This window comes from Bubalus kerabau, chromosome 5, assembly GCF_029407905.1.
Source record: "Bubalus kerabau isolate K-KA32 ecotype Philippines breed swamp buffalo chromosome 5, PCC_UOA_SB_1v2, whole genome shotgun sequence".
NCBI lineage: Eukaryota > Metazoa > Chordata > Mammalia > Artiodactyla > Bovidae > Bubalus > Bubalus kerabau.
The window spans coordinates 30,325,926-30,352,194 of record NC_073628.1 but is presented as its reverse complement, the minus strand read 5'-3'; the positions used below and the strand labels follow the sequence as shown (position 1 = coordinate 30,352,194).

The following is a 26,269-nucleotide window of genomic DNA, read 5'->3' as shown; positions in this document are numbered from 1 at the left end:
TTGGTATCTCTAATTTTCTTGAAGAGATCTCTAGTCTTTCCCATTCTATTATTTTCCTCTATATCTTTGCACTGATCACTGAGGAAGGCTTTCTTATCTCTCCTTGCTATTCTTTGGAACTCTGCATTCAAATGGGTTATCTTTCCTTTCTTCCTTTGCCTTTTGCTTCTCTTCTTTTCACAACTATTTTTAAGGCCTCGTCAGACAACCATTTTGCCTTTTCCATTTATTTTTCTTGGGGATGGTCTTGATCACTGCCTCCTGTACAATATCACAAACCTCTGTCCATAGTTCTTTAGGCACCCCATCTATCAGATCTAATCGCTTGAATCTATTTGTCACTCCCACTGTATAATTGTAAGGGATTTTATTTAGGTCATACATGAATAATCTCTTGGTTTTCCCTACTTTCATCACTTATGGGGTCGCAAAGAGTCAGACATGACTGAGTGATAGAACTGAACTGAGCTTCATCACCTATTTACTTATAATCTGGGAAGTTACTCAACCTCTGTGTTTCTCAGCTGTACAATGAGAATGGCAACATTGCACTGAGAAGTTAAAGTGAGATATATCACAGGTGCTAAGATAGAGGCTAATAGAGTCAATTATCAGTAATAAGAGTTATTAAAAAAATCTGTTTAAACCCATGGTCATACCCTTCTTCTTTATGAATAATATTTTTTAACATCTTCTAGAACTATAAATCCTTGAAACACATTTTGAACAACTCTAAATTTAGGGTAGTGGTAAACTGTAATTAAACAAAAAAATTATTCATTGTATTAGTACCCAAAGCACGAAAAAAGTCAGCTATTTCACCAAATGTTAGCCCACTGGCTTGCCCTCATGCTCCACTATCAGAACACGAGAACAACTGTGTTAAGTGTAAAGATCTTACGCCCCATGGAAGTTCTATTCACTGGAGTCATTTACATCCAATTCATGCATTAGCACAGGTCAGTTTATTGTATTAGATTATTTGCATGTCACTAAAAACTGAGCCTGGAAGGAAAGGGATATCAAATGATAAAAACCTTAATGACTATAAAGTTTTTAGTCATTAAAACTTCAGCAGGGAGAAAACTGAGCATATGGCTCACTGATGGGGTCTGAAAAGAGAAGGGCATTTATATTAATATGTTTATACATTTCCTAGGGCTAACTGCAAACAATTTGTGTGAGTTTTCACAATGGAAAAATAAAATAGTAAAGAACAATAAGGAAAGATGAGAGCTTCATCCAAGGAAAAATATGCTACAAGTTCACAACAAAATGCAAAGCCCTCCCTGGTCTAAACAACACCATGGTGCCAATAAACCTCTCTACTCTTGTTCAGAAGATAAAAAGCTTAGATAAAAGATCAGAAAAATGAGCACTGAGCTAATTAATCTGATACATTTTAGAAGTCCATTTATTTATTCTCACATTTGCAACTGTATCAGGTTGCTGACTTCTCTTCTTTTAAAGAATCCTTATTTTTAATATCATCAGAAATAAATGTAGAACAGAAAAAAATTATTCACTCATAACTTAATGCCTTCTGAAAATTAAAAAAATATTTTCAATTATTCCTATTCCCTTTAAGTCTTAATCATATTGGATTTATACACAGATATTTTTATATGTAAATACAATTTCAAAGTCTGTTTTCCCACTTAACATTGTATCTTCAGTTTTTTCTCATGATACAGAGAAGTCTTTAAAATAATCATTCCTAGTACCTCAATGGTTATATACTTCCATGATCAGATATGCAAGTGATTTCTAATTATACTGTTAAAAACCAGATCTTTTCATTCATACAGTTAGTTCTCTCTTTTAGATTAGTGGTTTCAAACCTTAGGATGCATCAGAATCATCTAGAAGGCTTGTTAAAGCACAGGTGTCTGGGCCCCATCCTCAGAGCTTCTGATTCAATAGTCCAGAGACAGGCTCAAGAATTTGCATTTCTAACCATTTCCCAGATGATACTGTTGCATATCTGAGGACCAGTTTTTAAAATTATTGTTAGATTGTTTACATGGAATAGCATCGTTAAAATATTTACATGGAGTTGCATTGAGGTTGACAAATCAAATAGTATAGACATTTTCATGGCATCTAAGACATATTTCTGAAAATCTTCCTACAAGCTTATACAGCTTTATATTGCCAAGTGATTTTTCAGTACTTGAGACCTGGGTAGTTACCAACTAAGTGAATAAACAAAGAACAAAGGAAAATTCTTACCTCTCTCCTCCACAAGGTCATGACATTAGGCTGAAAGCCACCTGTTTACATTTCAAAGATACACAGCATGGCTAAATAGAAATACCTAAATCTCTGTTATTACAGAAGTCAACAAGGAGGTTTCATCATCACTCCAAAGACAGTGAAAAATAATTGATATATTTAAACCTTGGAAGAAAGCAAATTGGTTTCTGTACCATAGACAGAAATTGACTGCATTTAACTTTGTTGGTCTATTCGGTTCAGTTCAGTCAGTTAGTCGTGTCCGACTCTTTGCGACCCTGTGAATTGCAGCACGCCAGGCCTCCCTGTCCATCACCAACTCCTGGAGTTTACCCAAACTTATGTCCATTGAGTCGGTGATACCATCCAGCCATCTCATCCTCTGTCATCCCCTTCTCCTCCTGCCCCCAATCCCTCCTAGCATCAGGGTTATTAGATAGTTCAAAAACAGTGCTGCTCATTGGAAGGTACAATGCCAAATCTGGGGCTTTGAGAAATTGTTTTTGATAAACTAGAAACAAGAGAATTCCCACTGTCAGGGCATTATTAGCATATTTGCCTAAAAGTGACAGTTAAAAACCTTGGAGATATCCCCTTGTACTAAAGAATCCTTTATATTGGGTAGAGATTTCTCCCTCACCTTTAGAGACTTGTGCATATATATCAACATATCTACATAAGCATATAGATGCATTTACATAAGTAAACATTAGATAGCCATGTATGCAAAGTATCCAATCATACATTGGTTTCTACAAATCATTCATTGGCACCGGCCCCCTATTTCTTTATTCTAACCCAGAAAACTAGTAAGATAATGGCAGTCATCATTTAATCACTCTATTGTAATGAGTTTTGACTTTCCTCACCCTGGTTCATAACCCAAACTTTTTCAAAAGTCATATTCAAATAATTTGAAAGTTATCAGGACCTATGGATTGATCATTTCCCAAACTTAAGATATGGAAAACCAGGGCAGAATAGTGTTTCTTATTACCCATTGAAGCAGATTTAGTTCCTTTGAAACTAAATGCCTAGACCAAAAAGGAATTTGTTTTCTCTTCTTTTCCTCATTCAATTTGATTCTATGATCTGTTTGGTGTATATGTAAAAAGATAAAGTTGTATTTATTTAGCCCTCAGCAGTAATTATGTATGATAATAAAAATTTCCATATCTTATGTTCAAACCCAATTGTAAGCACCACCTGGGAAATTCCTGCTTAGTTACTGGTCATATTTTCCCTGTAACCCCCAACTCAAGTTATGTACATGCTCAGGAGAACAAGCTGTCAAGTGAAAAGTGAAAATTTACCCTAATAAAAAGGATCTTCTCTCCAACGCGGTATCTTCCTTGAGAAAGCCTCTCCACGCAGAACTTGCTTGGGCATTTGCAAGGAGGATCTTCAGAAATCCGCTTCACCTGAAATAGAAGAGCTGGCAAGTTCATTCTGCTTAATCAGATCCATTTAGATTAATTTGTTTCACGGGTTCAAAGGCCCCTAAACCATTAACGCGTTTGAATGTGTTCTCTATCAGCCTATGGACATGATGTGAGCACAGAAATATATTAAACCTTAACTATGTAAAGGTCAGGCCCTGAAGGCACTTTGTGCAGGCCAGTAACTGCACTAAGGCCTAAGCGAGCTGATGGCAATGATAATACTGGAGGATAATCGGGAGCAAATCAACTGGCAGTGTAGGGATGATGCGCTGGGGTCTCATATTTAGTGAATTAAGAAGATTGTGTACATTGTGTTGCCAAGAAAGTCTACTGATGGCTATAACAGCATCTGTATTAACAGTGCATATGCTTCCCTATCATAATTTTAATATTAATTCTACCCATTTTCAAAATAAATGAGAGTTTAAATTTTATTATTATTTTAAAATGAGACTATTGCTTCACCCTATTTTGAACTCTCTTTGTCATCTTTAATTCATCCAGACTAATCTGGCAATTCACTCCTCAGTAATTCCCATCTTCCAAGACCTATTCTCATAGCAGTATCTTACAGCTTACATGTATTTTATAGAATCCATGTCTGACTATCAAATTTTCTGTTTTATCTCCATGTGCATGCATGCTAAGTCACTTCAGTCATGTCTGATTCTTTGTGACCCTATAGATTGTAGGGCTTCTCTGTCCATGGGGTTCTCCCTACTCTTTAAAAAATACAAATACTAAATGATAAATGCAAAATGCTTATAAATAGTTGTGACTACTAAAGACAATATATAGTCCATGGTCTTAGGAATGAGGTTTATTTATGTTTTCCTTTGTTGGGAACCTGCCATGTTGAGTCTCATACCTGTCCTCTCTTAAAGTAACCAACCAACCAGACAATAGAGGGTTCCCTGATAGCTCAGTTGGTAAAGAATCTGCCTGCAATGCAGGAGACCCCAGTTTGATTCCTGGGTCAGGAAGATCTTCTGGAAAAGGGATAGGCTACCCACTCCAGTATTCTTGGGCTTCCCTGGCGGCTCAGCTGGTAAAGAATCCACCTGCAATGCAGGAGACCTGGGTTTGATCCATGGGTTGGGAAGATCCCCTGGAGAAGGGAAAGGCTACCCACTCCAGTATTCTGTCCTGGAGAATTCCATGGACTGCATCGCCCATGGGGTCGCAAAGAGTCGGACACAACTGAGCGACTTTCACTTTCGCAACCAGACAATGCAAAATAATACCTTGTGTATTGAGTCAAAGTTTCCATAGATGGCAGATCTAAATCATGCTCAACCTACATTTGAGAAGCTGCATAGAATAAATTTAGATTCTGAAGGAATTGGCTTGGATACCCCTCATCCAAATCCTTACTTCCACAAAGACATGATTCCTAGAATTTTGTCATCAAAGAAATTCAATCATTTCTTCAAATAGTTTGATGTCTGACTTCAATCAGCACTCCACTAAGCAAAAACTGTGGGAAGGATAACACAGGAACTCACTTGCATGCTGGAATAAAGAACTTACACCACTTGCTTTCCCTATAGTAAGTGAGGCTCCAGAAAGTATGAAAGCATAAGACATTAGAGGGGAAAGCTAGAAAAAGTGGGGGAATCCTGAAGCAAAATTTATCTTAAGAGCTATACAATTATGGGGTCTTTGCTGGTGGTCCAGTGGCTAAAAACTCTGCACTCCCAAGGTAAGGAATGAGGGTTCGATCCCTGGTCAGAGAGCTAAGATCCCACATGCCTCAAGGGCCAAAAAAACCAAAACACAAAACAGAAGCAATACTGTAACAAATTTAGTAAAGACTTTAAAAATGGTCCACATTAAAAAAAAAATCTTAAAAAAAGGAACTATACAATTATGTCTCATGGATGCCTAGAAAGGAGAACCAACACTACTGCTGGGAAAAAGAGAACCAATTTCAGGATATATATTTTCATCAGCTCCTTCTAGACTCCTAATTCTGTCAACATATAAACCTACAATTCTTGTTCCTTATTTGTGTTACAGCACATTGCATCTCAGTGGCTGGTTCACCTTCATGTCTCTTTGCCAGATTGTGAGTTACTTGAGGATTGAGAGAGTACTTCATTATAGTTTTAAGTCCTTGAAATAAAACACAATACCTTAATGGCATATAATGTGTGTTCAATAAATACACATTGCATAAATAAGCACAGGGACTTAGACAGGACACAAGAGTGAATTAGTGTGACAGATCAACTGGATTCAAAGAATTTTAGAGATGGCCTTCATGGAAAAAGTGACATACCTAATTATGTTAGTGATTAGGCCCATGTCTTTTGAGTTCTGAGTTTTTCCTACCACATGATACTTGGGCAATAGATACATCTACCCACTCCCCCAGTATTAATAGTATTCTATCCCTAGGAATTTTTTTTAAGAGATATTCTTGAACAAGATGGTGATAACAGAACAAAAAGTACGACATTCCCTTCTATGATGCAGAACCATAGTCTGGGGTGGAGGTGAGGTTACAGGACCAATGAATGTGTACTGTTTTAGACATTTTAAGTATTCCAATATGTGTATCTCTTTTTCTATGTATTTATAAACATGTTTTAAAACTATAAATAAATATGTAAATAAATTGGGTTTATTGAAAACAATTGCTAGAAGTAGTACAGCTTTTCTTAGCACCACAATAATTCCATGAGAAAAGAAGGAAAGGAGGGGGAGGAGAAGAGAAGGACTTTGGCCACTTCCCCCCAAAAATATCCAACAATCAGCATCATAAAAGCACATGGCCCAAAGTTTAAGAAACTCATATTTGGCATAGCTTTTCTGCAGCTTAGTAATTGAGCAGACATTAAATTGCTATTCAAGTGGTTCCTCTGCTAAGAAATGACAGTCACAAGTGTGTATGGAAAGTATTTCCATCTTGAAGTGTTTTTAGACAAAATACAGAAACTGTTGGTATCAAATGAAATAAAATACAAGAAACATTTTCTCAAGTGGTCTGTCCTTCTCTAATGTCTTCCTAAGCTTTGAAAATACACTTGCTTTTTTTTAAATCAAGGGCTTTTGTGTAGTTGTGTGAGAGCTGGAGGCAGAAATGGAAGAGACAAGGCCAGACTGTGGGTAATGGAAACATATTGTTAAGTAAACAGTGACTGATGACACCTGTGCTTCTTACATTACCTTGGGATAAGTCAGTCTGGCAGGTGTTCTGTTTTTGGCCAGGAACCCAGCCAGTATTCTGCTGAAATGGGATTTCAAGAGGAGCCTGATTACTCAGAATCATACTATCTCTCATCCCCAGACTGAGGAGGTTGATGGAGAAGAGGAAGAAAGTAAGACTGGTTTCTTAGAACTGTATTCAACTCATTGTGTGGGAACAGGCTCAACACAAGGGAACTAAACCTGACCCCATCATTTTATCACAGCTGAGTCACTTTATCAGGACATCTGGGGAATAAATTAATCTGAATGACTCCACTGTGTTCTGTTCCTCTTAGGATGTCTTGCTTGATTAAAGAAGGTGGGATGTATTACCCACATTAAGGGTCACCTATTTTTTCCCCCAATTTTCCACAAATCTCCTAAGTCAAACAAGGAAATGTGAAGATGCATTGAAAGTTTCTAAACTGGCAGTTATTGTTGGAACTAGTCACTGGAATATGACGTTTTAACACGGGTCTGTCTCTTTTTTTTTTCCTCCTTCTTTCTTTACTCTTTTCTCCATTTTTTTCTTTTTCTTCTTCACCATTCTTCTTTATTCTTCTTTCCCTCTTTTTTGATATAAATAATATCTCTAGAGTATAAATATTCAATATTATTAAATAAACACAGGAACTTTGCAAGCAATATTTTTATACCCCCATTCTAAAGCACATGTTGGAGTATGTGAATTGCAACTCCCCAATGGCTATCTATGCCTCATATGCAGGGAAGCAGTTGCCATATGAACTATTTCCTTTTCATATTTGACATATGAAGCTCTGATTTAAACCATTAGTGAGACCCAAATGGTTTTTCTCTCTGTTCTACTGTCCCTGAAATAAAACACTTTGGTGAAAAACTCTCACTTAAACAGAATGCAAATATTTCAGTGCAGTTTCCCCAGTGTAGTATGAAGGAGACTTTAAGAGGCTTCTGTGGCCAAAGAAGCATGGAAAATTCCAGGTTAAACAAGATCTTATTATAGAACTCATTAGTGCCTTTCATATGCCAGAATGCATTGCCAAACTCTAGGTAGGGACTATAGTAAGCTGTGTTTCTTAAACTAACCTATCCATGGAATTATTCATGCCATGGGCCATCTTGGTGGTGTGAGTGTTTGATTAAACATTCTTTGAGAAATGCTGGTTTGAGGACTGCACACACAGCTTTCTAGCTGGCAACAATAGATAAGAATCCACTTAGCACATTTCCTACATTCGATGAAAACCCCCTAACTATACAGACGGTTAAGTTCCCAAACGCTGAAAAACTGTAAAGGGAGTTTAAAGCTTCTCGAAAGCCCCTTCCTTGTTTCCAGCTGCAAGAACAGAACCTGGCATAGCGAGAGCAACCACAGAATGAGTCTTGCCATTTTGAAGACAGTCTCTAACTCATGTATGTGCTCTGAACTGGATTATTGGTAAAACTTTTCCAAAATCCCTTTCGTAGTTGTTTCACCACCTTCTTCCCCTGTCCTTCTCCCCTTCTCAAGGATGAGGGGTGGCCACATGGGAGACAAGCTGGTGAAGAAAGGGAACCATTCTAGCTATTTTGCCCAGGCTCAGGTAAACAGCCCAAGGGGCAACATCTCCTCCTCCTTCTGCTAAGTTACAGCAGAGCTGAGAAATGCACATTTTCTCCAGAGCACAGGGCCATTCCAGACAAACAGAAAAAGGGAGAATCTTTTTCAAGCTTTGATTACTCACATTAACAATGTATCCAATTAGCATGGCACTAGATATAGCTGAATAAAATATGGTCCTCGTCTTTGAGAACAAAGACAGTACCTAGAGAAGAACAGGTATTTATGCCCAACATGATAAACACTTCACTAAATGTATAAAAACACTTGAGGAACCAAGGACACATTCGTCAATTTTACCGGGAATGAGAGATGCCAAGAAAACTTTCTATAGAAGACCGTGCAACTTGAGCTTTAGAAGATGAAAGGGTGTCTAAAAGTAGAAACCAAAAATGAGCAGGGTGAGGAAAGCAAATGAGGAAAAATACAGGGCATAAAATAATCCTTGGGCATTTGGGCTTAGAGGACAGGTTTACAATAGATACATTACTATGCAAGAATGAACCCAGAGTGTAAAAAGGGCTGGGAAAGACAAAATGGGCCACAACATGGAGGCCTTATGTGACACATACATGAGTGTGGGCTTTACCCTGGACATTATAGAGCTCCCATAAAAATTTAATCAATTCTGAATTCCCTTTAGGTTGATCTTTCTGGTAGCAATAATACTTGTGGAGAATTACGAGAACAGAGTCGTCAACAGGGTCAGACACACCGGAAAGTGGTCTCATAATTTGAGGACTAAAATATTCATTTGATTCACTAATTCATTCATAAGGAGGTTAAGGGTGATGCTGGCCAGACCTCTGACTATAATGCATTAAAGAAAGTGAATTAAATAAAGAATGCAATAAAGAAAGTGTATTAGTTTTGCCAAATATCAAAATGAATCAGCCACAGGTATATATGTGGCTGATTCATTTTGATATTTGGCAAAACTAATACAATTATGTAAAGTTTAAAAATAAAATAAAATTAAAAAAAAAAAAAGAAAAGAAAGTGAATGAAGGTAACAGCTTAGAGGAAAAGGACTAAGATCAGAGTAGCCACAGAAAAACACTTTTATAAGAGAAAGACTAAAAGGAAGATCTTACTCTAAATGAAGTCTAATCAAAAAAGTATAATTGAGAAAAAAGAAAAGTTGTTCTTACCAATATATAATGTGCCATTACATACTATTAATACCAAGTTACTCAACTACCTTACAAAATAAAAATGGAATAGTAGGATGCAAGGCATGTGACTGATCTTTAAAAACATTCCTGTGATTTTAACATCCTTTTAGGTGCATTATCGGAGAAGGCAATTGCACCCCACTCCAGTACTCTTGCCTGGAAAATCCCATGGACGGAGGACCCTGGTGGGCTGCAGTCCATGGGGTCGCTAAGAGTTGGACACGACTGAGCAACTCCACTTTCACTTTCATGCATTGGAGAAGGAAATGGCAACCCACTCCAGTGTTCTTGCCTGGAGAATCCCAGGGACGGGGAAGCCTGGTGGGTGGGCTGCCGTCTATGGGGTCGCACAGAGTCAGACACGACTTAATTATATTGAAATGCCCTGCCTATCCTTTCATTTCTGAGTGGACTGAACATAGGAAAACTAAATTAAACTGGTATCAGATAAGATAACTTGATGGGCTAAGTGTATAATGTGCTGCCCTTAGCAGAAATGGGAATTCTCAATCTGTCAGACAAATTGTTATATTTCTGTTCATCTAAATATGCAATATAGGTTATAGTGTCACACAAAAGAGAATAAAAGGTGGGGGAATCTTTCTATATCCAACAGCACCAATCAGTCATTTCCCCAGATCTTTTTGGTTCAGGCCCGAGGGAAAGAAACTCTCAGCCAAGAGCCAGCTGTCCTTTTCAGTTCTGCCTACTCCTCAGAATGGGCATCATGGTTGGTGCTAGCTTCTAAGAACTCTCCCGTGTATGTGAGACATACTGTACATATTGTACCAAAGGATCTTATCTGTGTATGTGAGACATACTTCAGTCTAACATCCCCAAGGTTTCCATTTTCCACAAAACCCAGAGGCAGGTCTGACATTCACACTCCAAACATATGTGCTGAGAAGTAAGTGCATACATGTAATTAGACACACCACTAAAGACCAAGAACGACTTAAGAGACAACGGAAGTAGCCAGGGAATTTTACTTCATCCTGTTTACTGTTACACCCAGAATCTGTTTTCTGGATGAGGAGGTAATGAAAATATTTCCTAATCTGCCAACAACGGTGACTCAAGAACTCTGTTAAGTAGAGGGAGGGTGACCTCAGAGTTAGACAAAATTGGGCTGCAATCTAAGCTTCTCTCTTCCTCTCAGCAGGTCACTCAACTTCACGTCTCAGGTTCCTCAATAAGAAACCTGCCTAACAAGATCACCTGAAGAACTGTGGCAGACCACCTCCTACCCTGGTGCAGAGTCAGTAAAGGACAGTTGTCTTCTCCATTGCATTTTGCCTTTCCTTCTTTAACAGTCCTTAAGATCCCATGCCTTCAGACTTCTTATCAATGAATAAGGGAGCAGGAACCAATAGTATCAAGGCTTAAGTGTTTTCAAAGACAATTTTCAGGAGCTGGACTTACTATCCTAAAATTTAAGGTACTACTCAGCAGAATTAAGTGATGCTGTACTTTAAATAAGATAAGTGGCTCAGTTTTGAGTCTTGAATTGCAGGATATAAACTTTCTCATAGGACTCTAAAAGAAATTGCAGTAACATTGGAATAGGTAGAGGTGAGACAGAGAGGAGACTGAATAGAATGAGTTCTGAAGTTCAAAAAGGAGCAAGTACTGGTAAGAAACCCAATGAATTTTACTTACTGCATCATCCAATAAGTTTCCTGTACTCTTTTTTCCAGAAGACTTTGATGAAGGAGAAGGTGAAGGAGAAGGGGCAGAGAGTGTTTCTTCTTGTTCTATCTCTTTTTCCAATTTTATCAAACCAGGAGGCTCTACACCATACCTTTTTAAAAGACACCAGACAAGTAAACATGCATAACTTATAATAATGATGCACTTGACATACATTCAATTATGAACACCACAAGACCAAACTGCTAACTTTTCAAAATAACACTAATTTTTTTCTGGCTTTCTGGTAGGTACTTAAATTGTCACCCTTTTAAGCAGGAAGAAAATTTTTATATATATACATACATACATACACACATACATAAATATACATACATATATATACACACACATATGTTTACATGTTTACAGGTATATGTGCTCAGTGTCCTCAGTTGCTTGGTTGTGTCTCTTTTGTGACCCCGTGGACTGTAGCCTGCCTGGCTCCTCTGTCCATGGAGTTTTCCAGGCAAGAATACTGGAGTGGGTAGCCATTTCCTCCTCTAGGGGATCTTCCTAACCCAGGGCTCGAACCCATATCTCTTGCAGTTCCTGCCCTGCAGGCAGATTCTTCAGCACCGCACCATCTTGGAAGCACTCCTGGTTCATAGACTGTGTCTTTTCGCTGTTACCTCGTGTGGCAGAAAGGGTAAGGGGTCTCTGTGGGGTCTCTTTTATAAGAGCACTAATCCCATTCATGAGAACTCCATCCTCATCCCCAAAGCCCTGCTTCCTCATATCATCATAGTAGGCATTAGGTTTCAACAAACTATCTGGGGGGACACAAACATTAAGCCCAGTGTAAAGTCCTAACTTCTAGTACCTCAGAATGTGACTGTATTTGGAAATAGAATCTTTACAAGGAGGTAATTAACATAAAATGAGGTCTTTAGGGTGGGGCCTATTCCAATATGTCTGGTATCTTTATAAGAAGAGGAAATTTGGACACAGACAAATACAGAGAGATGTCCACGTGAAGATACAGGGACATGACCATCTACCAGCCAAAAGAGACACCTCAGAAGAAACCAACCCTGCTGACACCTTGACCTCAGAACTGTAAGAAAAGAAACTTCTGTTTAAGCCATAAAATCTGTGGTACTTTGTTAAGGCACCCTAGCAAACTACTGCAGTCAACAATTTGCCAAAGTTTCATTAGTCACTGGTATACTGCTATAATTTTTAGAGGAAACCTATACTCCAGAAAACCAAAAGTGTTAAATTTTAAGTCAAAATATCTGTTGAGCAGATTTTTAATTCTCAATACATCATTTTATAATGAAATGTCATTAACATTTTAACATAATTTTATTGCAACACTGAATAATTCTCTGGAATTTATCTTCTATACTTTTTCTTTTCTAATAAGGTTAAAATCTGTTAATAGTAAAAGGAGATTTATACTTTATAATATAGTATACAGCATATAAATAAAATCTTAAACGTATTTAATAGTTAATTATATCTCAAAATTTAGTACTTAATGAATTCGTTTCTATATAGTGCTTTCAATCACTTTCTGTTAATTGCTTCCAAAACTTGCAAAGGTGTCAAAGAGGTTGAGGATATCCAAGTAGAGGCTGATAGCAGCTAATACATACTCTTCAGGTGATAGCCTATGCATCAGTAAGTGTGTGTCACAGATGATGAATCTGCAGAAAAGAAGGGCTCCTACAGCAGCCAAGGGGCTTCCCAGGTGGCACAATGATAAACAATCTGCCTGCCAATGCAGGAGATGCAGGAGTACATGGGCTTCAGTCCCTGGGTTAGGAAGGTCCCCTGGAGAAGGAAATGGCAAACCACTCCAGTATTCTTGCCTGGAGAAGCCCATGAACAGAGGACCCTGGCAGGCTACAGTCCCTGGGGTTGCAAAGAGCTGGACACAACTGAGCTCTGAGCACACATACACAGTTGAATCAGGAAATACAGCATGGGTCAGTATAAAATCTTGCAGGACAATATGTACATCAGAGAAAATCACAATGAAGGCCACAATCACAGCTTCCAACAGTATAAATACAAAAAGCAGGTATGGGTTAAGGGGATGCTTATGTCTGTTTAAAGTCATGGCTAAAATCAGACCAAAAGATCCAAGAGAAAACAGCAAAATTAAGGCCAGACTTTCATGTACAAAGGTCCATTTGGTATTAAAAAAAATGCAGATGTCATTGTAGTTAAGTTAGTTACAGCTATATAGGAAAATATATATGAACAGACTCATAAGAACCTACAAAAATAAATTAAAAGACTCCATGTAGTACATTGATGAGCCAATAACATGAATTACCATGTTAATTTTGTCTTCAAATTTCAGATTTATTAGCTTTAATGATATTAGTGCTGTAACTGAACTCCTATTTTGAATATAAATTTTTTAATGATGGAAATAAAGTCAGAGTCAAGTTGAAAACAGCAAACTTTCCAAATAAAAATTCTTAAATGAATTTATAGAGAAGAAATTCACTGTTAATTGTATATCTTTATGGACTCAGAATAATGTAGAATGGGTTACACAGCATCATCGATTATTCTCTTAGGAACAACATAATGAAAGCATTTATAGTGTTAGCAAGAAAGAAAATGAATACAGACAAAAATTAAAATGACAATATGGTAAAATTATATGCTGTAAATTATAAATGTCACAGCACTTTAAAGACAGAGATATAGTTTTTAAGAGCATTCACCTCTCTCCTAATCATATTTTCCTTAGAGTAAATGTGAAATTGATTTGACTTCCTCAATACATATCAATTGTATATTATAATGCCTAGGTGGGGGAGACCAAAGATAATTCTAGAGGATCTTTGAGTTCGTGTAGTTATATCCTTTCAGTTTTATAGAATAAATAAAACAGACCCAGAGAAAATACAGAACTAGCTAGGAAAAGGACAAAGACACAATACAGGTTTTTGACTTAAGGTTTTCTCCGATATTTTAATCAGGTGATCACATGTTAAAAAGAAGAGGAAAAAGTCACTTGGCAATTAAAAAAAATAGGCTATGGATTGTCTACAAAGTAAATAATCTATAGAGAGAGAATAAATATGTTGGCAATATGTCCAGTACCTTAGAGTGACTGAATAGTATATTAAAAAAACACTGTTAAATGTAAAAGTTTAGATTATCACTCTCCCGTTCTAATGGTTTGTTCATTTAACTTACATTACACACGCATCAAGTGCTCTTTGAGAGCTGGAAAACATATCAGAATTTGGTACAAAACAGTTTAAACTGGCACAACTCAAATAATAATTGCCGTTTTGATAACTGCTTCTAGTGAACAGAGTAATTTTTAGCTACATAAATCATTAGCGAAAAGACTTTAGGCACTATCACATTTCAAACCTTTTAAACAGATTAGCCAGTTAATAGGACGTTTGTAGAAACATGCAATGGACTGCAGATTCTGTAACAGTAGAGACCACTGTGATTCACAGCCACCTCAGCAGGTCGTACGAATCCTGGCTCACAACAGGTACTTAATAGCTACTGTCTGAATGGGGAAAAAACTCTGGATTCTCCTATAACAATGTGTTCAGGTTCCAGAAATGAATCAGAGTTCATTGTTTTGGATCTTTAAATGTGTATCACTTTAATAAAACATATCAACATTAAATGTAAATAGGTACCTTACCCCTAAAAAGTGTTCTTCTAGAAGACGTTAAACCTTATTCAAAACTAAAATACATTTTTAACTTTCAAGAGCTCACTAATTACACTTTACTCAACCCAGTGTCTCATACTGTTGACAAGTACCAACAATATTCACTTAGAGATCTGGGTATCATTCTTCCCTGAGGCAGACTTGAGATAACTGTGCCATTAACCTACTCTTTACATTTAGCAAATCACCTTAAGATGTAGCAGAAGAGGGGGAGAGAGGGGGGAGGCGGGAAGGAGGGAGGAAGACGAAAGTTAAAAGAATAACTATAAATTGAACATCTTCCATGTGTCTGGACCATTGCGGAATCTTGATATACGTCATTGCTGAGTCTCTGTTTTATTTCACTAAAAAGTGAAAATTCTAATTCCTGTGTTTCAATACAGTTAGAAGGAATAAAAACAGTATCCATTACATACCCAGTACAGTGTCTGACACAGGGCACCACCTCTGAAATGGCTATTGAAAACTGATGTATCAAAGCTTGCACAACCAGTAAACTGCAACATTGGGGTCCTTTTGCCGAAGTTTTAATTTTTTAAAATATATTATGCCATCCAATGATATAATGAAACAGTCTCATAATGAAGATGTAGTTGTATTTATTATGAGAAATGGGATACTCCTGCTGTATCAGTAAACATGGATGTCACAATCATCAGCAATTCCAGTCCTTTAATATGAGCTCCTGAGCCCTAAGGGCACTCAGGAAGGAAAGGATTACCTGTGAGCCAACATCCATTAGACTGCAACCCTAAGGAAGTTCAGGACGTGAAAAACAGGATACTGGCCCCAGATAGCTGCGATGCATGTGAAAGGAATCATTTCAGTGAGCCCAGACTTTTGCATCTTCCCATAAAAAAAGAAAAACACTAAATTCCTTAACCTGAGATATCTGGCTTCCTTTAATTAAAAATAATCTTTTGCTGTTCAGACTGTGCATGTGTGCTAAGTCGCTTCAGTCATGTCAGATTCTTTGCGACCCTATGGGCAGTAACTCGTCAGACTCCTCTCTCCATGGGATTCTCAAGACAAGAATCCTGGAGTAGGTTGCCATGCCCTCCTCCTGAACCAGGGATTGAACCCGTGTCTCCTACATCCCCTGCATTGGCAGACTGGATCTTTACCATGGGCCACCGGTAAGCCCATGATGTTCAGACTACTTGCCCTTTGGGGTAAAACTTATATATAACCTGGCTCCTCCCCATGCCTCCTTGGAGCAGTTCTCTCAGAGTCACTTGAGATGCTGTCTCCCAGCCATGAAATCCTAAAATTCCCATCACATAAAACATAACTCTCAGCTTTTAGATTGTGAATACTTTTTAAATTTACAATATTGTTATGTTACTATTGTTTGTATCCTTTACCAAAAACTCACATCAGTTCAGTTCAGTCACTCAGTCGTGTCCGCCTCTTTATGACCCCATGGACTGCAGCACGCCAGGCCTCCCTATCCATCACCAACTCCCAGAGTCCACCCAAACCCATGTCCATTGAGTCGGTGATGCCATCCAACCATCTTATCCCCTGTCGTCCCCTTCTCCTCCTGCATTCAATCTTTCCCAGCATCAGGGTCTTTTCAAATGAGTCAGCTCTTAGCATCAGGTGGCCAAAGTACTGAAGTTTCAGCTTCAACATCAGTTCTTCCAATGAACACCCAGGACTGATTTCCTTTAGGATGGACTGGTTGAAACTCCTTGCAGTCCAAGGGACTCTCAAGAGTCTTCTCCAACACCACAGTTCAAAAACTCACATAGGCTTCCTTTAAATTAATTTTCTCAGAATTGTGGGATAGCAGGAATATCTCAGTACTGAAGCATAGCAGAAGTTATAAATTAATTTTTGCTACTAACTCACTGGATGAACTTCAACAGGCAATCCTTTTTAATCCCTCTAGACTTATTTAAATTCTTAGTTCCAGCAAGGTATAACATTTTGTTATATTTAATGTTCTTTTTTTTTTTTTTTTTTTTTTTTTTTTTTTTTTCCTCTTTTAAAGAGAATAACATAAACTGGGCAGTGATGCTAGAGGAATTTAACACACTAGAATTCACAGCCAATTAAAAGTCAATCATAAGTGAAAACATCTTATTGGAAAATATAAATTAGGTCAATTGGAAAATACGATTTCATTTGTAATTGTAAGTGGATTCATGCCGCCTTTTAGAAACAGGTTGGTTGGGTTGAACAATTTTTTTTTCCTTTTAATATTTTTTTTAATTTTATTTTATTTTTAAACCTGAAACACTGTATTAGTTTTGCCAAACATCAAAACGAATCATAAAATGAAATAATATGAAAAATGTTATTAAAGTACCAACAGGTTCCACTCCATGTCCAAAACAAAACACAGTTTCAATGAAGTAGAAAACACCACCACACACGGAAAACTGTGCCCTGGAGATTTTTCTTTATCTGGGGATGCTGAAAATTAGCTATGCCACTGAACATAGAAAATCAGCACTAAGCCCCAAATCTCTGCTTATACTGGCTTTTGAATACTTCAAGCTGCATAAGGTACAGTCAGCCAATCCTGAAATATACACTTAAGTACGACTCATTGGCTTCCTGTCTGTCTGGAGATGTCAACGGGCTGTAAATCATGAAATTCCCCTTGGGTTGGGGCCCTGCACCTGAAGCCAACTTAGTCACTAAAAGGTCTTTTTTTGGCTCTCCAAAAAGCTGCTTCATTCTGGTTTCCATGATTAACCCTATCCCATGCTACATTTTGATTTTGTCTAAACGGTTTTCAAAAATGTATACTGTTGCCTATTCTCATTCAACTACAAGATCTCAAAGCTTTGTAGGAGAAGGAGCAACTGTTGCTTTCAAACTGAATAAGGGTCAACTACTGTTGTCTAGGGTTTCCCTTGTGGCTCAGCTGGTAAAGAGTCTGCCTGCAATGAGGGAGACCTGGGTTCGATCCCTGATTTAGGAAGCTCCCATGAAGAAGTGAAAGGTTACCCACCTAGGTATTCTGGTCTGGAGAATTCCATGTACTGTATAATCAGTCCTTGGGGTCGCAAAGAGTCAGACAAGACCGAGTGTCTTCCACTCTCACTTTCACTGTTGTCTATTCTTGCCCAGCTACAAGATTTCAAAACTTAACTGTTGCTTTCAAACTGAATAAGGGTCAACAAAAGACAGCAAGAAGGTTGGATCTGCTAAAAGCAAATCTTTGTATACCCCAGTGACATGAAAGTAGGGAGAATATTGAAAGGGCAGTGTCATATTATCATTTTTGGTCTCATTAAAAAAGTTCTAGGGACAGGGTCTTGTGGTTAATAACTTCATGATGACATCTTAGAAATAGACTTTACATTTTTCTGACATAGGATATACCTTTTAAGATTGGTCTAGATGAAATAATTGAGTCCCCAAACTAAGCCCTGAACTAGAAAATTTACTCAAACTATTTACTAGATGATAATTTTCAAAGAAAAAACATCTGGGTTCTATTTTATTAGACCTGGCTTGCTGCTGCTGGTAAGTCGCTTCAGTCGTGTCCGACTCTATGCGACCCCATAGACAGCAGTCCACCAGGCTCCTCCGTCCCTGGGATTCTCCAGGCAAGAATACTGGAGTGGGTTGCCATTTCCTTCTCCAACGCATGCATGCATGCTAAGTCGCTTCAGTCGTGTCCGATTCCATGTGGCCCCATGGACAGCAGCCCACCAGGCTCCTCTGTCCACAGGATTCTCCAGGCAAGAATACTGGAGTGGGTTGCCATTTCCTTTTCCGATTAGACCTGGAGGGATAAAGTTTAGACATTCCCCTTTCTTAAGGCATATAACAGATCACTTAAAGATTCTTCAAGATAGTTTTTGCCCCATCTTTATTCTGCTTTAAAGTCTGGATGGAAGTTTCACTCAAATGAAAATAAATTTTATTCTTAGCAGTAAGAGTCAAGATCTTTAAATAGGATGAGTTAACTAATAACTCCAGTGTAAGAATATTTTAAGTAACATTTCATTATGTCACAAATTAAAATAGGAGGAAATATTCACAAAGTATATTTCTTTTAAACAGTCATAAATTTTGTTCAAAATGAAGCACTCAAAAATAAAAATAAAAAGCTTCCCTCTGATGTTGACTATTTATCATAGCCCCAAACAAAATTAACAAAAGTTCTTTTTTACTTTTATCATAAAGCTAATCTTAATTTTTCAGTCTTAAAAAAAGGCTGAATTCATAGTAACTGTTTTAAAATAATGAATATCAAAACACTCTCATTAAACAGATTTTTGAGGTTTCACTGACCTGTTTTTGCTGAGTGTTTTACTTTGCAGAAGGCAAACATGCATATTTTAGATGCAGAAACTGACATGGTTTCTGAAATATTAATGGAGGGATTTCACAGTGATGATACCTCTCTGTAGTTGAAAAATAAAGGGAAGTTTTACCCATGAGAGCAAAAATAAGTGGTCTCATTCTCCCATTTCAGAACTCAGAGAAGCCCACAGCTCTCAAGAGAGCTTCACAGAGGGTTCCCAGGCAAGGAATATGGCAGAGAATTAGAAACTTTTAGTTGATCATTTCTGAAGTGATGTTGATGCTTTTAAAATGACATTTATGTAATTCTGAGAAATAAATATTTAGGATCAAACATAAAAAAGCATTATCTATCAGTAGAAAACACAAAATTCACAACATTGTGTTGGGATTTTGTCAGGGTCAAACAGCATCTGTTGTGTGTACAAATTAATGTTGTGATTCTTGAGAGTTCTCCAAACATCACTTCTAGTTTTGGTTAATGCTATCTTAATTCAATAATGCTGCCCTAATTCAACATCATGGAAAAGTAAAAGGGGAAGGAAGCACCCGTACAATAATCTAGATAAAGGTTTACTATGTCAAAACAAAAATGTTGGCCTAAAATAAGATGAGAATGATGAATTTTCCTTTTTTTTCCCTTCAACTATTATGCTTCAACACAGGACTAAGCTAGTGTTGTTTGGGTGTACTGGGTGACTATTTTTAAAGTACAATTGAACTTCCACTAAAATTTTAATAAAATCTTCAAATGTGTCTAAAGAGAAACTTATACAGACATTTATACTTAAATGTTCGTTCTATCCATTTGGGTATTCAGCTGTTTAACTTTATGCTGCATACAAAATAACAACCTGAATAATCTCTCAGCCTATTTTCTCTTTTTCATGGTATGTGTACAATATTTCATAGCACTCAGGTAGGTAAGGAAGATAAAAAACAAAATTTACAAATTGAACACTGTAATGTGTTGTCTTAATCCTTCGATCGCTGCTTTGTGAAATTAGTAAAATTTTTATAATGCGAATAATCTCTGCTTTTACTGGTACACATGGTCATTAGTGTGGTTAGAAATGTAGCCACCCATTCTTGTCAATAATAATGATAATGAACATAATAATAATAAAGGCAGAGGAAACTTTTGGAGGTGAAACTACATTTATGGCATAGATTGTGATGATAGTTTCATAGATGTATACTTATAACCAAACTCATCAAGTTGTTTACTTTAAATATGTGCAGCTTTTTGTATGTTAATCATATACCGATAACATGGCTTTAAAAAATAAATGGAGCAACCCAAAATCTCAATTTTAAAATATTTGAGGAAAAACATACACAAACACTTCACCTTCAAATTGACCAGGCCATTATGATTCCCTTTCCTTAACCAAGATGTTGTTTTAAATACTATGGCAAGGCATTTTTCACGCCAGACTCAGAGCTAGAGGAAAAGTGATTTCTAACGGGATTTTGTCATTGGGTGGCAAACTTTTCCTTTGGTGACTCGATCATACTAAAAATGTTTAGCTCAGCAGGATTTCTAACAGAGTATTCAGTTAATAGCATAAATTCAAAAAGTGAATCCAGAAAATAAGTAAATGATGTACACTAAGCAGCAGGAAAATGAAAACTCCCAGCTAATTCTGCAGAAAATGGTCCTCCTTCTTTTTACCTCTATCAGTTCAGTTGCTCAGTCATGTCCAACTCTTTGCAGCCCCATGAACTGCAGCACATCAGGCTTCCCTATCCATCACCAACTACTGGACCTTGCTCCAACTCATGTCCATCAAGGCAAGTGATGCCATCCAACCATCTCATCGTCTGTCATCCCCTTATCCTCCTGTCTTCAATGTTTCCCAGCATGAGGGTCTTTTCCAAGGAGTCAGTTCTTTGCTTCAGGTGGCCGAAGTATTGGAGTTTCAGCTTCAGCATCAGTCCTTCAAATGAATATTCAGGACTGATTTCCTGTAGGATGGACTGACTGGTTTGATTGCAGTCCAACAGACTCTCAAGAGTCTTCTCCAACACCACAGTTCAAAAGCATCAATTCTTTGGTGCTCAGCTTTCTTTATAGTCCAACTCATTCATACACAACTACTGGAAAAGCCATAGCTTTGACTAGACAGACCTTTGTCCGCAAAGTAATGTCTCCTGTGGTGGATTCGTTTTGATGTTTGGCAAAACTAATACAGTGTTTCAGGTTTAAAAATAAAATAAAATTTAAAAAATAAAAATAAAAAAAAATAAAATGCTGTCTAGGTTGGTCATAGATCTTTTTTCAAGGAGCAAGCATCTTTTAATTTCATGGCTGCAGTTATCATCTGCAGTGATTTTTGAGCCCCCCCCCCACATACCAAATACAATCTGTCACTGTTTCCATTGTTTCCCCATCTATTTACCATAGAGTGATGGGATGGGATGCCATGATCTTAGTTTTTTGAATGTTGAATTTTAAGCCAGCTTTTCACTTTCATTAAAAGGCTCTTTAGTTCATCTTCATTTTCTGCCATAGGGTGGTGTCACCTGCATATCTGAGGTTATTGATATTTCTCCTGGCAATCTTGATTCCAGTTTGTGCTTCATCCAGTTCAGCATTTTGCATGATGTATTCTGCATGTAAGTTAAATAAGCAGGGTGACAATATACAGCCTTGACATATATGACACTATACTCCTTTCCCAATTTGGAACCAGTCTGCTGTTCCATACCCGGTTCTAACTGTTGCTTCTTGACCTGCATACAGATTTCTCAGCAGGCAGGTAAGGTGGTCTGGTAGTCCCATCTCTTGAAGAATTGTCCACAGTTTGCTGTGATCTGCACAGTCAAAGGCTTTGGTATAGTCAAGAAAGCATAAGTAAGTGTTTTTCTGGAATTCTCTTGCTTTTTCAATGATCCAATGGATGTTGGCAATTTGATCTCTGGTTCCTCTGCCTTTTCTAAATCCAGCTTGAACATCTGGAAGTTCACAGGTCACGTACTGTTGAAGACTGGCTTGGAGAATTTTGGGCATTACTTTGCTAGCATGAGATGAGTACAATTGTGCGGTACTTTGAACATTCTTTGGCATTGCCCTTCTTTGGTATTGGAATGAAAACTGCCCTTTTCCAGTCCTGTGGCCATTGCTGAGTTTTCCAAATGTGCTGGCACATTGAGTGCAGCTCTTTCACAGCATCATCTTTTAGGATTTGAAATAGCTCAACTGGAATTCCATTACCTCCACTAGCTTTGTTTGTAGTGATGCTTCCTAAGACTCACTTGACTTCCCACTGCAGGATGTCTGGCTCTAAGTGAGTGAGCACACCATCATGATTATCTGGGTCATGAATATCTTTTTTGTATAGTTTTTCCGTGTATTCTTGCCACCTTTTCTTAATATCTTCTGCTTCTATTAGGTCCATGCCACTTTTCTCCTTCATTTTGCCCATCTTTGCATGAAATGTTCCCTTGGTATCTCTAATTTTCTTGAAGAGATCTCTAGTCTTTCCCATTCTATGATTTTCCTCTATTTCTTTGCATTGATCACTGAGGAAGGCTTTCTTATCTCTCTTTGCTATTCTTTGGAACTCTGCATTCAAATGGGTATATCTTTCCTTTTCTCCTTTGCCTGTAGCCTCTCTTCTTTTCTCAGCTATTTGTAAGCTATTTCTCAGCTATTTGTTTTACCCCTATAACAACTTTCAGAGTCAGGCCTATTTGACCCACATATTTAGGTTATCAAAGTAACAAAATGGAATATGCCATTTTGGAATATTCTAATGATATAATTAAAATAAACAAGTATACAAAAAAGTTTTCTGCCTAATCTAATACATAGGAACTCTAGACAACCTCTCTTTTCCTCTCGCATTTCAGGGCTAGCAGCTCATTTACTGAGATTCTACTTTGTGTGTCTTCCTCCCTCTTATATTTTTTGAACTTGTTATTGGAGTATAGTTGATTTACAATGTTGCATTAGTTTCAGGCATGCAGAAAAGTGAATCAGTTTTATATATATATATAACTCCATTCTTTTTAGATTTTTTTTTTCCCATATAGGCCATTACAGAGTATTGAGTAGAGTTCCCTGTGCTGTACAGTAGGTTCTTACTAGCTGCTGCTGCTGCTAAGTCGCTTCAGTCATGTCCGACTCTGTGCAACCCCACAGACGGCAGCCCACCAGGCTCCCCTGTCCCTGGGATTCTCCAGGCAAGAACACTGGAGTGGGTTGCCATTTCCTTCTCCAATGCATGAAAGTGAAAAGTGAAAGTGAAGTCACTCAGTCGTGTCCGACTCCTAGCGACACCATGGACTGCAGCCTACCAGGCTCCTCCATCCATGGGATTTTCCAGGCAAGAGTACTGGAGTGGGGTACCAGTGCCGTCTCCGTCTTATTAGATAACTATTTTACATATAGTAGAGTATATATGGGGCTTCCCTGGTGGCTCAGACGGTAAAGCGCCTGTCTACAATGCAGGAGACCCGGGTTTGATCCCTGGGTCGGGAAGATCCCCTGGAGAAGGAAATGGCAATCCACTCCAGTACTATTGCCTGGAAAATCCCATGGACAGAGGAGCCTGGTAGGCTACAGTCCATGGGGTCGCAAAGAGTTGGACAGGACTGAGAGACTTCACTTTCACTTTCACTTTTCAGAGTATATATGTCAGTCCTAATCTCCCAATTTATCCCTCCCACCTTATTCCCTGGTAACTATAAGTTTTTCTACATCTGTGACTCTACTTCTATTTTGTAAGATCACCTTTCTCAGGGATATCTGCTGAACCCAAAGACTCAAGGCTGAGCCCTCTGACTCAAAGCTCTTTGTCCTGCAGGACAGCAGGATTAAGCATGGTGGAGGAGTGGTTTAGCAGAGTCTTAGAAGCAACAGGTACCTTTGTCTTGCTCCCTCTCAGAACCCAAGATGGTGACAGAAGGAGAGTGGGGTCCTAAGGACTGTCAGACACTATGAACTAAGCCTGAGTAGTAGAGGCTTGAGTGGATAGAAGACTAGAGGACCCTCTCTAAAGACTGTCACACAACAATGCTGGGAAACTTATAGCAGGGAACAGGGACATCCCTAAGTATCTCAAATTGATTTTTTCACTTCTTATTGAGTGGAGCCTCATTTCTATTTAATTAGAATTGCTTTTAAATAAAAACAATCCTTCTCTCATCCAATTACTATGGCAAAGTACAATCCATACCTTATGAACAATTTGTTAAGATTATGTTGACTATGATGTTTTAAAGAACATGGGATTACTTCTGATTATAGTTGATCTGTTGGATAAAAAAAAAGGGGAGGCTATTCATTGACAGCAAGTTTTCTGCCCATTGCTGTAATTTCCTGATGTACACACCTTGTATTTTATTTTCCATGATTTTCTTTATAGCTTTCCCTTTGAGAATTAACACAGAGAGCAAGCTCTTACTTTATCTTATTAATTCATCTTATCTTAACACTACAAATATATCCTGGACTGGATGAGAAAACATCACCTAATTAATTCTGAAGTTTTATCTTGCATCAAGATTTATTCAAATATTTATATCTTCTTTTATAATTCTTTGGGCTCTGTAAAACTGTCAGAAGCCTTGTCTGATGAAAGGAAACCAAATCAAGTCAGCTGGGCTAATAAAGTCCCTTCCTCTGATTATTTAGCTATGGTTATGATTTCTACAAGTACTTTTGGTTTTTCTTTTCTAGAAGAAAAATATTCCAAAGATGTCTCTACATATGCAGGATTATATTCTATGCCTTTTTCCAATCAAAATATGGAGATAACTATAAACCTATTAATTGATGCTTTTGAACTGTGGTGTTGGAGAAGACTCTTGAGAGTCCCTTGGACTGCAAAGAGATCCAACCAGTCCATTCTGAAGGAGATCAGCCCTGGGATTTCTTTAGAAGGAATGATGCTAAAACTGAAACTCCAGTACTTTGGCCACCTCATGTGAAGAGTTAACTCATTGGAAGAGACTCTGATGCTGGGAGGGATTGGAGGCAGGAGGAGAAGGGGACGACAGAGGATGAGATGGCTTGATGGCATCACTGACTCAATGGACATGAGTCTGAGTGAACTCCGGGAGCTGGTGATGGACAGGGAGGCCTGGCATGCTGCGATTCATGGGGTCGCAAAGAGTGAGGACACGACTGGGTGACTGAACTGAACTGAACTGATAAACCTATTCATCTACTCAGGAGTAGAGACTAAAAAGAACTGAGGGATCAGCTGCTAAATGGGGAAAGTGAGGAAAAAGGAACAAAAGAGGAGTCTGACAATTATTAAAGACTAAACAGCAAGAAAGCAGTGAAGGAGTTGGGAGACAGAGAGAGAATAATGGGAATCAACTTTCCACTAAGGGAAGTGTATTGTCACATACGACTTCACGTACAATATCCTCTCCAATTTCCCAAGAAAGAGTTGCAGGGAAAATATACTCATTTAAAAGATATTTAGAAAATGTTTAGACATAGTGAGTTGGACAATAAGATCACGAAGTGAAGAATATTGGTAATCCATTTTTAGTTTGAATAGTTGTTCTCGAGATGTTCATACTGATCATCTTTGAAGAAGTTGCTCCTCAACACCTAAGTTAAATATCAGCAATGAAAAACCAGCAAGCTTCTGAGTTGCTTGGATACTGAGAGGGTCCACATCTTACATAGCAGCAGTAGTATGACCTACCTGGCTGCAATCCGGCCAAGCTCTAGCAAACAGAGACACACTTCTCTGGGTTGCTTGTGGAGGACTGAAAAAGAAGACGAAGGCGGACACTTTTACAATAGAAGGGATTGGACAGCAGCTCAATGGGGAACACGCTTGACCCCCCTCACCCCTCAGGGTCCCAGTAAGGGAGCTAGTCTTCATTCTGATATTCACAGAAACCATCCTGTCCCACAGTACACTTAGATCTACTGAAGTCCTAAAGCAGTTTTCAAAACTCTTTGCCCAGCTTCCCTACCAAAAATCATGAGCCTCAGGAATCTCACTCTGAAAATATTTTCTTCAATTAGTCAATATTTGTATGTGAATAT

The 26,269-nt window shown here is 38.0% G+C and overlaps 1 protein-coding gene across 14 annotated transcripts in view; it reads right to left on the bottom strand.

Moving 5' to 3' along the window:
• GAS2 (growth arrest specific 2) overlaps window positions 1-26,269 on the bottom strand; it is a 176,439-nt gene that overhangs the window by 62,312 nt on the left and 87,858 nt on the right. For 12 of the 14 annotated variants that reach the window (XR_008714611.1, XR_008714613.1, XR_008714610.1 and 9 more), the window contains exons 5-7: window positions 25,920-25,983; window positions 11,286-11,427; window positions 3,549-3,656 (exon numbers count right to left, since the gene is read on the bottom strand). Coding sequence is in view for 7 of the 14 variants with exons in the window: in XM_055581372.1 (XP_055437347.1) it covers window positions 3,549-3,656; window positions 11,286-11,427; window positions 25,920-25,983 (314 nt within the window). In the remaining 7 variants the exon portion in view is untranslated. Of the gene's footprint in view, window positions 1-2,232; window positions 2,274-3,548; window positions 3,657-11,285; window positions 11,428-25,919; window positions 25,984-26,269 lie in introns of all 14 variants that reach the window. The other 2 variants (XR_008714615.1, XM_055581378.1) reach the window with 1 other exon arrangement.